The sequence below is a fragment of the Diabrotica virgifera genome, chromosome 1 (genome assembly GCF_917563875.1).
Source record: "Diabrotica virgifera virgifera chromosome 1, PGI_DIABVI_V3a".
Classification (NCBI taxonomy): Eukaryota; Metazoa; Arthropoda; class Insecta; order Coleoptera; family Chrysomelidae; genus Diabrotica; species Diabrotica virgifera.
In genome coordinates this window covers 26974779-26985459 of record NC_065443.1, presented here as the reverse complement: position 1 = coordinate 26985459, position 10681 = coordinate 26974779, and the positions used below count along the sequence as shown (strand labels likewise).

Below are 10681 nucleotides of genomic sequence, written 5' to 3'. Positions count from 1 at the left end.
CAAGGCCAGAATCAGAAAAAAAAAACAATAATAATTTAATTGGAATACACACAAAAGGTTGGGGGTTTAAGGGAACAAAACCCCATAAAATATTTATGGGGTGTTCAAATTTCACTGTTACTTTTTTTAAGATGTTCTTGCCATAAGAATGCCACATGTCCATTTTCAATAAAAAATCTCTAATAGTTTTCGATATATGAAAAAAATCGGATTTCATTTTGTAGCTTCAAAGAACTGTAACTTTTTTATGTGCACATTTGTACAAAGGTAAGTTAAGTTCAATCGAACTATTTTTGGTCTTAGAATTGAATATGTGATTTAATTTATGACCTGCATTTTTGTTACACCCTGTAGTTAGTACCGAAAATACGTGTCTACGCAAAATAAAATCTAAATAAAATTAAACGTGATATTTTCTATTACTTTATTGTGTCATTCTAAACTGTCAATACACATTATGTCATAAATAAAATCTATGACATTATTATTATAATGGAGATTCGTGTAATATCCTAATCCCACTCTACCAATACTATACATATCCGCCTATAACTGTTATCTCAAGTTGTCTTATCAATTTGATGACTATGGTATGTTATTACTATTACACTTAAAGAATGGCTTATAAAGCATAATCATTTGGTTTAATATATTTTTTATATAAAAAATGAGGACTGTAATGAAAGTTTTGTTAAAAATATGTGAGAAAGTAGCCGAAAAACACAACCTTACAGCATGTAAAAAAGAACAGAGTGTCGGAAAATTTCCGATAAGAAATGTTGTTTACATTGTATGTCTACTTTCTGGAGGATATTTTGGAAGAAAAGCTGGTTTACCTCTCGGTAAAGTTGCAATTATAGTCGGAGCAGGTGGATTATTAACAAGTAGGTAATTATCGTATTTCAATTAATATTATAGATATCCCAGTGTATATGCAGTGTGTCTGAGTAACTTGGAACCATATGGGAAACTTTTTTATTATCAATTTTACCAAAAAAAATTAATCTTCATAAACTGCTCTGCATAGTCTAAAACCTAAGATGCAATTATCAGATATCAAATTTTATCAACAGTATACGAGGTATGTCAAAAAATATGAATTTCGCTCAGGAGTAAAGTATCTTTATGTTTCACAATATCGAAAATTGTTATTAAGAAAAATTATTTGGATATAAAAATTATGTTGTAATACGCAATTACATTCTTCTAATTAAAAAAAAAATAAAAATTTTTCTCAAATTACGGATACTCAACATAATTTTTATTTATCATAACTACGTTACCTACTATATATTAATTTTACGAAAAAAAGTTATTCTTTAAAAAAAGATCTGCATGGTCTACAAACTGAAATTTAAAATATGCTCTAGATTAAAATATGTAAGTCAAGGATGTAATTGCATAGTGAGAAACATAGTTTTTAATTCCGAACAATTTTTTATAATAACAATTTTTAATAATGTGAAAAATAAATGTACTTTACTGTGGAGTGAAATTCATATTTTTTGACATACCTCGTATAACATTGATAAAATTTGATATCTGATGGTTGAGTTTTGAATTTTAGACTGTGGAGAGTATTTTATGAAGAATAACTTTTTTTTTCGTAAAATTGATAATAAAAAAGTTTTACATATGGTTCCAAGTAACGCAGACACACTGTATACAGTGATGAGTGCACTAATAATCTGCATAATAACGCAAAAGATGGAAAACAACACACTGCGAACCAAAAAGAGATGAAACTAGTGGAAGTGGAAATTATCGTTATAAACGTAAAAATTAACATAGTTTCCCATCTTTAGACGTCTCTGTGACAGGAGTATTATATAAAATTCTACTGTCACAGTGACAGTTGCAGGGCCGCCGTCATAAAAAATTTAGGGAGGGTTAAAATCTTTAAGTCGCTTTTCTATTCTAGAAATGAATGAAAGAACAAGATAAATTTATATTTTAATACCTAATCCTATATAACACAAAAAAGATTAATCTGTGATTAAAAACTATAATATCCTTCGATCTTGACCAAATTTATCAATAATATCTTAAGCTGTAATTATCCAGGGGGGTCGGCGGATCCTTCCTGACCCCTTGCCGGCGAGCCTGGATAGTTGTAATACTTCTCTGATACGTCTAAAGGTGGAAAACTATGTAATGTAATATTAATTCTTACGTTTATAACTACAATTTCCACCTCCACTAGTTTCATCTCTTTTTGTTTCGCAATGTATTATGTTTTCCATCGTTTGCGTTATTTTGCCGGTTATTAGCGCGCTCATCACTGTATAATATGTTATGAGGATCACTCGTAGTGTTGGGTTTTGCGGTCAGTAGGTGGAGAAGATGGGACAGACTACGGCTACTTTATCTGTTTATTGAAGATGTTTTCTTTACTGCTCAGTAAACATAATCAGTTCATCTACAAATGAGTTTTTATAAGAACAACATCTAAAGAGAGGTAAAAAAGCAACTAGTATTACTATGGTTATATATTCTGTGGTATTACCTTAAAAGACATGTAGCTAAGTAAGATGTAAGTAAAAAATATCTTATCCTATGAACCATTGAAAAAAGTGAGTTATAAAAACATTTAGTTGTAAATACTAAAACCGTCTACACACGCTCTGACAAATTCAGGGCTGACAAAGCTAAGTCTCCTGACACGACAAAATTCCCCGACTATTTTTGTCGGGGTCGACATATTAACGATAGATCAGGCTAGGGATATGCCACTCAATGTATCGGGGTGTAACGCCAATATCAAGTATGGTGGTCTAGCTATCCTTGTCTGTCGTACGAGTGTGAGCGTATCTACCAAGAGGTGGGAGTAATGGAACGACACAGACACAGAGGCAGCTGCCATCATATGCTAGAGAGAGACAGCTAAGCGCCGGTAGAGAGAGATAGATAGACCACCGACCCGAACTGCTCCGCGTTACGCTATTTTTCGGACCTTGCCTAATCTATGTGTTATTAAATCTATGCTCTACACACGTCGTGATAAAAGTATCTGACAAAACGTAAAATTATTATTTTACTTACATTTTGTCTAAACATAATGTGTATAAGCCGTATTTTTTTATTTCTAACGTCATAATTGGGAGTACAAAAAGTGCAACGTTGTAGAATATGCAGCTCCAAAGTAAATTATCATGGATAAATACGTCAGTTTTTGTGTATAAATAGGTCATTAACGAATACGGAAAGAACGAAATAAACAATAAACAACCTATTAAGAATTTATGGTAAATAGTATATTACATAAAATTATCATTTTACTTAGGTACATTTTTTTCTAAACCTAATGTGTATAATAGGCCGTATTTTCAAATTGCTAACGTCATAATCAGAGTAAAAAATGCAAGATGTCAAAATATGCAGCACCAAGTAGTAAATTATGTACTTACTCTAATTTATAGACCTTACCATAATTAACACGTAATTTGTTCCACCGCTTTACAAAAGCAATCTGTATAGATGGTTAACAATTACTTAGTCATAAATCAGGCCAACAACGCCACACACGTCCTGACACGATAAAGACTGTCAGGATTACACATTTTTGTCGTGCCACATGCTCCAACAGTCTAACTTTGTCATATCTAACTTTGTCAGCCCTAACCCTAACATTGTCAGAGCGTATGTAGACGGTTTATGTATAGTTAAAAATTAAAAAACTTATACACAAAACAGAATACGTGGTAACAGTGTGTAAAAAAACTTATTAAAAAAGAAAAAAATTTAATGTCAAAAACCAAGAGAAGATCTAAAACGATCACACTTCCACAATGTTAATAGGATTTAATTGATTTGATTTTAACTTTAGGTAATATTATTGAAACAATTAATATGGTAATAGTAGTTACTACAAATCAATGTGTTACCAACAGCTCAAGTGCGGACGAAGGCCCAGGATGAAATGGACAGAAATGGACCAAAATTCAAACAATGAACCAATATTGAAAGAGTATTGAATACATTTCTTTCAATATAATATGATAGAAACATTATATTTAATAGAAAAAGCAACCTAAAAATCAATGAAAACACAAAATATATGAACATTAGTAGGTCAAAAATATTAAGGCAACTCTGGAGCATAACTGTAGGTAACTACAGCAGCAAGAACGTAAAAGAATTTTCATATCTTAACTCATTAGTCATTTCAGTGGACCGATTCTATGGATTCTATAAGATCAACGCGAAACAATTACGTTCGTTATCCGACGGTTGGCTATTCTGTAAGCTCATTCGGGAAGAACCGGAGAAGCAGATCACGAAGCCGATTACAAAGCGAAAGCGATAACTTTTGGCTTGCGTTTCGTTTCGCTTTCGATAATGATTGGTCGATCATTTTCACGTGGTACACAAGCGCTAAGCGGGTTGTTCGTGTTCGTTGTTGTTGATTCCACAAGAATTCTGTGTTTTTTGTTGATAATGAATTCGTGGTGCTCTTACACCATATCTTCCGTAAGTTCCTGTAGCTCATCAAAAAGGAATCGAACTAGTTCTTTGCTTAAGCGAAAAATATCAATAAACCTTATATCTGTTAAACCAAATGGGTCACTTTTATCTCGAAGGAACCCGCTTTCCTCTCGCGTTAACCGTAGATGATTTCTTCGCGAGTTTTCCATAATATAGAACAAATTGCACTGGCAACATTTTTATTAAAATATAATAAAAATATAGTTATTCAAGGAAATAATTCAATCAAACTTGTGATTAAATACGTCATGTAACTGCTAGTTACTCTTCTTCTTTCTTTATTTCTTCTTTTTTTACTCCCTGCACTTATATTTGCAATGTTGCCGTAATTATTTATTCATACGTCGTTTAAACTCGTATATTATCGTATGCCGCTATGATAACGAAGCGAAAGCGAAAACTAACCTTATAGAATATGAACATAAATCAACTTCGCTATCGTTTAGCTTAGCTTTCGCGATAATAACGAAAATTATAGAATTCGCCTACAGAGAATAATATTAGTGAAGAGATTAAAAAGAGAATATATCGCTGGTACCTATGATTAATGTGATTCCTAATACAGTCGAACCCGCTTATTGGAATAGCCGTGGTGCCAAGAAAAAGTATTCCTATAACAGGGATATTCTAATAACCGATCATTAAGCCTAGTAAAAACTTTTTGGGACCTCAAATTTCTATTATTTAAACCGGCATATTCCTTTAACCGGTATTCTAATAATCGGGTTCGACTGTACATTTCCAGTGAAAATAATAACTCTTTGATAAGTATTGGCGATTACAATTTTTTTTATATACGTGTCCGCGAAGATTATAACTCCCAAAATATTTATAATGAAAAGATTTAGTTCATAATAGATGCCGACGAAAACAATTATTTCCCTTTCTGTTTCTGTTTCTGCCCATGAAAACAATTATTTCTGAGAACTTTTTACTAATTATAATTTTCGTGGACACACAAAAAGAAATGATGTTTTTTTGCCGATACTCCTCAAAAAATAAATGTTTTCGCTAACACTTATTAGGGATTATAATTTTCACAATCGTATAATCGAAAATAATATTTTTCGCGGCGTTCATTGAAAGTTCTACTCTTAACGGCATTTTTCGGAGTTATACTTTTCATAGGCAGCGGCGATGTATCGCAAATAAAACATAATGGACTTACCAAACACTTAAGATGTATGATAAAATAAGAAGAACAACGTATAGTGAAGAGTATATAACTTTGAATTGTACAATTCTTATAAAGAACCATCATTACGTTTATAAAAATTAGAAGACTGGTCTGGACGGGTCACGAAGAGCGGATGCAGGAATATTAGCTCTCAAGAAAATCATAAGGCAGACAAAAATGCGAAGAAGATCAAAAGAAAGATCAACGCTTTCATATATGGAGCAGACAAGAACAAGACCTAAAAACCTTAAAAATCACCAACTAAAAGCGTTAAGTCTATAATAGAACGGAATGGCTGAAGATCTCAAAACATGCCAAGACCCACAAAGGCTGATAATTAAGAGAACCTTTACTGTTTCAAATGTCTGCCTAAATAACTTGCTACCTAGAGTGCAACCAAGGGCGGATCCAGGGAGGGGGCCATGGGGGCCATGGCCCCCTCCGAGAATTTAGAATAATATAAATTTAAATATTTGCAGTTCAAATGTTTTTAATTTCAAACACATATATATGTACAAAACAGGGGATAAATACGTTTTCTGGACTAGAATTGAAAAAAAGAAGTAACGGAGAAGCTTCAAGACTGACTTTTGGGTTTTTTATAAATCAAAATGTTGATAATTTTACAGAGTGCCAATTGTTAGAACGATCTTGACAGCCATCAAAATCGTATAAATTTCCATATTCTATACACACAAAGAATAAAAAAGAAGTGAAGCGTTACTTGGGTCACTAGCACTTAGAACAAAGGAGTTGGTTGGTATTTTCGCACAGTCAAAAGGAATTGTTTTACAAATATTGCGTTTTATTTTTCTTATGAAAAATATGGTCATAATAACGGGATGACAGCCCAAAGCTTTGTCACGAAACCTTTAACATCTTTCACCAAACTCATGAGCAAAGACGGAGTCGTATAAACCCATGAAAAAACATCACACCACAAGGAGTGCGTTTAGGTTGAGCTGGATTTTCTAAAAAGTTATCGCAACCCTCAAAAGTCAGTCATTAACCAGATAGACTCTCATAGGTCTAAACAGAAATAAAAAATAAAGAAAGACTACGACCAATAGTAGGGTCTATAGTGTTCTTAGGTCGACAAAATATTCCTCTAGGAGACCATCGTGATGATGGCCTTATGCTTCTGGACGAAGATGCTGGACCTAGAAATAAGGGGAATTGTTGTGGTACTAAGGCAAAACCCGACATGTCAAAAATTATCGATTTTTCGTTTTTAATGCCAATATGTATGTACATTGAGCGATGAAGAATGTGATAACAAAACCCTACATGGCTAAACGCATCCATGTAACCAGTAGATAATAAAATTGTTTCCGATATGTCCACTATTACAACAACACCGCGAACTTTTAAACTCATCTGCTGCAAAATCACGTTTTTTGACATATCGGGTTTTGCCTTAGCACCTCAGTGTTAAGGTTTAAAATCGCATCAGGAGATAAGACTCTTAAATAACACCTATCCACAGCATCTTCCTGAGCAACATGCATTAGTAGCAGCAGTCACAATCAAGCAATAACATGTTGTGTTGAAGAAATAATTGAACAAATAATATTTGACGAAACGACTGACGTATCCCACGTGGAACAGCTTTCTCTAAATTTGGGATACATACACAATAACAACATTCGTAAAGACTTTGTCAAATTCATTGACGCTTATGAGAACCTAAAAATAATTAGTGAAAATCAAGAAAGAGGGAAAGAACAAGGCCTGCCAGGAGAAGCATTGGAAACAATAGTATTAAACTTGTTGAAAGAACTGCACTTGGATCCGAAGAAATGTGTAGGAATCGGTACTATGGCAGGAATTGTGAGTTTTAAGGCACTTCTCAAAGTGTGTGAAAAGTGACTTAAAACTCACCATTGTAACCCTAATTTTTAAAAATTACCCCCCGTACTTCTGGTACTCCTCCCCAAAAAAAGTTAATGGCCCCTCCCGAAAATCGGTCCTGGATCCGCCCTTGAGTGCAACTTTATATGGCGTCTACTAACAGGTAGCGGGGTTTGTAAAGGGTAACCTATGATTATATGCTTCGTTGACTACCAAAAGGCATTTGATTGTGTAAACTGGATAAATCTGTGGTCAATTTTAATAGAAATGGGCGCACCAATGCACCTGGTGACACTTATTAAAAATCTGTACCAGTCCAATATAGCGACAGTACGACTAGATCAGAAGTTCTCAAACCAATTCAAGACCGAGAGAGGTGTTAGACAAGGATGCGTGTTGTCACCTGACTTATTTAACATTTATGGTGAACATGTCATGAGGATGGTTTTAAAAGGATGAGCCGGTGGAGTAACAGTAGCTGGTAGGAAAATCTCCAATTTAAGATTTGCTGATGACACTACACTTATAGCAGCAAATGAGCAAGAAATCAATAAAGTTGGTCTGAAAATCAATAAAGCTAAGACAAAAATAATGGTGGTCGACAGATTCGACACTATTCAACTGACTAACATGTTACAGGAATACCAGATAGTAAACACCTTTGTCTATCTCGGGTCTAGTATAACTAACGATGGTAACTGTGAAGCAGAAGTTCGGAGACGTATTGGTATGGCAAAAAATGCGATGAGTCGCCTAACTAAAGTTTGGAAAGACATATCTATCTCTCAAGATATCAAGATAAGACTGGTGAATGCCCTTGTATTCTCAATATTTCTATACGGAGCAGAGACTTGGACTCTTCCCGTATGCGAGCACCAAAAAATTGATGCCTTTGAGATGTGGTGCTGGAGAAGAATGCTGCGCATACCTTGGACAGCTCATAGGACAAACGTTTTCATTCTAAACCAACTCAAGATTAAAAAAAGGCTGTCCACAATATGTCGGCAACGAATACTGCAATTCTTTGGTCACTTGGTTCGCAGAGCTGACGACAGTTTGGAGAGAGTAATTGTTTCTGGAAACGTTCCGGGGAGAAAATCAAGACGACGATCACCAACTAGATGGTCCGACCAAATAAATAATTCAGCTGGAAACTCATTCTGCGAAGCTCTTAGGGCAGCTGAAGATAGAGTCCAATGGAGAACAATGGAATGTTAGGAATATTGGAATAAATCACGATCCTCAGTAATAGGGAAACGACAAGAGAGAGAGACTAACAGATAAAGGTAAAAACATGGGAAGAGTGTTGTAATCATTGAATGAGGCCCGGAACCTATCAGACCGTTTTGATACGTACTGTCAGCTGTATAAGACATATTTTTGCTGTACACTTACTTTTAATACAGGTGTTAACTATATTATCCTTTGTGTTTTTTACAGGTTTTAAAATAGTTAAATCTATGAGAGCAACTGCGTCCAGAGTATTACCACGTAGCAGACCAATAAAAGATTTAGTTCAAGAAATGACCACTGCGCAGAAAATAAAACTGGCAAGCAACGTAGCAAATGTAATAAAGAGTCATACGAATCTTAATCTTTCTGATGAATCCCGCATTATGGACGCTCTAGATAAAACAACTGAGCTGCTTATTCTTAATGAAATGATTACGGTCTTGGGGGAGGATTGCTGCTTAGATGTTTGTATTTCCGATAAGTAGACTAGTAATCCATTAGTCGATACAAGAACTAGAAGTTCTCTTATGCGTTCATTTAGTATGTTTAGATCTTTATTATAAAAATATAAACTATATAATAATATATACAGTTGAGTCCAGGATTCTTTACCCGTGCGTCATCATTTAAAGCATACAAAATAAGTCGGAAATTTACTAAATGCAACAGCAACTGACAGAAAGTGATACGATCACGGGATCACTACTCCGATCACGGGATATAGTACAAAATTTGACGTTATCAAATAAATAAAATGTCAACTGTAAGTTTAAAATTTTGGTGCATAATTACAGCTACATTTGAAGTAGCTTAATAAATTATTTTAATATCATTGACTAATAAATAAATAAACAATTTATAAAAAAATTCAATAACATATTTTCCTTTTGTTATTTTATTCACTTTGGCGGAAACTTAAACACACAAACAACCATTCCTTAACTGTGCCAATGAGGTTATCTTTGTACGTTGTAAAAATTATCTATTGCGTTGTAAATCGCAAAATAAAATAGGTATACTTACCATAAAATTTCAAACTCCAATATAAAATTAGTTGTGAAAACAACTGTTTGTGTACTATAAAAAAAACTTCAAAATGCAGAAATTCGACAAAATAACAGTAAAAAATTCAACAGACTGACAGCCACAAAAGTAAACAATCCAGAAACGTCACAAATTGTACTTATAAAATGTGAAAACATCCACAATCGTCTTTTTTGTACCTATTTCTTTTCAATGTACCTATACTGAGCCTAGAGCGTTCACAAAAATAACATGTTGTTACTTAATAACAGGCGGTAGCAGGTTTGTCATTAGTTTCATGCGTGGAAGAGAATGATGGTAGATAAAAAGTATGTGTTTTATCTCAACAGATATTAATGACGCACGGGTAAAGAATCGTGGACTCGAGTGTAGTTTATATTTTTATAATAAAGACCTTATTTTTATATTTTATTTAGAATAAACAATTCTAAGATAATATAATTGTTTTTTTTTCGGCTCCCTAAATCAGTTCAAATTAAAAAAAAATATAAAACAGTAATAAAATTGTATGAATAAATTATATTTGACCTTGCACTTCCAAATCGTTTACAAAGTTGTTTAAAAAATAAAATTTTTAAATTTATTGGATCTTGATTTATAACATTAGGATCACAACAAACTTTTTACATCATCATTAAAGATGACAATACACATTTTTAAAGTTTGAGAGCACGAAATATTATTGCCGGTATTTTTATTTGATTTCATAAGATCGGTTTCACCAATTACATTTTTCCCTATGTTGTTATTTTAAGCCATAACAATAGTAATCACATTCACTGAAATATCCTGTGTTAACACCACATCCTTTATGGTTTTCATCCTTATCATTGTACAAACTTAGAAACAGAGATTATAAATATCTACTATTTAATTATCATGTTAATGTTG

General features: G+C 33.4%; 1 protein-coding gene across 1 annotated transcript; it reads left to right on the top strand.

Moving 5' to 3' along the window:
• Positions 1-581: 581 nt before the first annotated feature.
• Positions 582-10231, top strand: LOC114328857 (uncharacterized). The gene is made up of 2 exons (XM_028277821.2): positions 582-884; positions 8954-10231. Exons 1-2 carry the CDS (start codon positions 668-670, stop codon positions 9229-9231), a joined length of 495 nt encoding a protein of 164 aa, XP_028133622.2. The 5' UTR covers positions 582-667; the 3' UTR covers positions 9232-10231.
• The last annotated feature ends 450 nt before the right edge of the window (positions 10232-10681 follow it).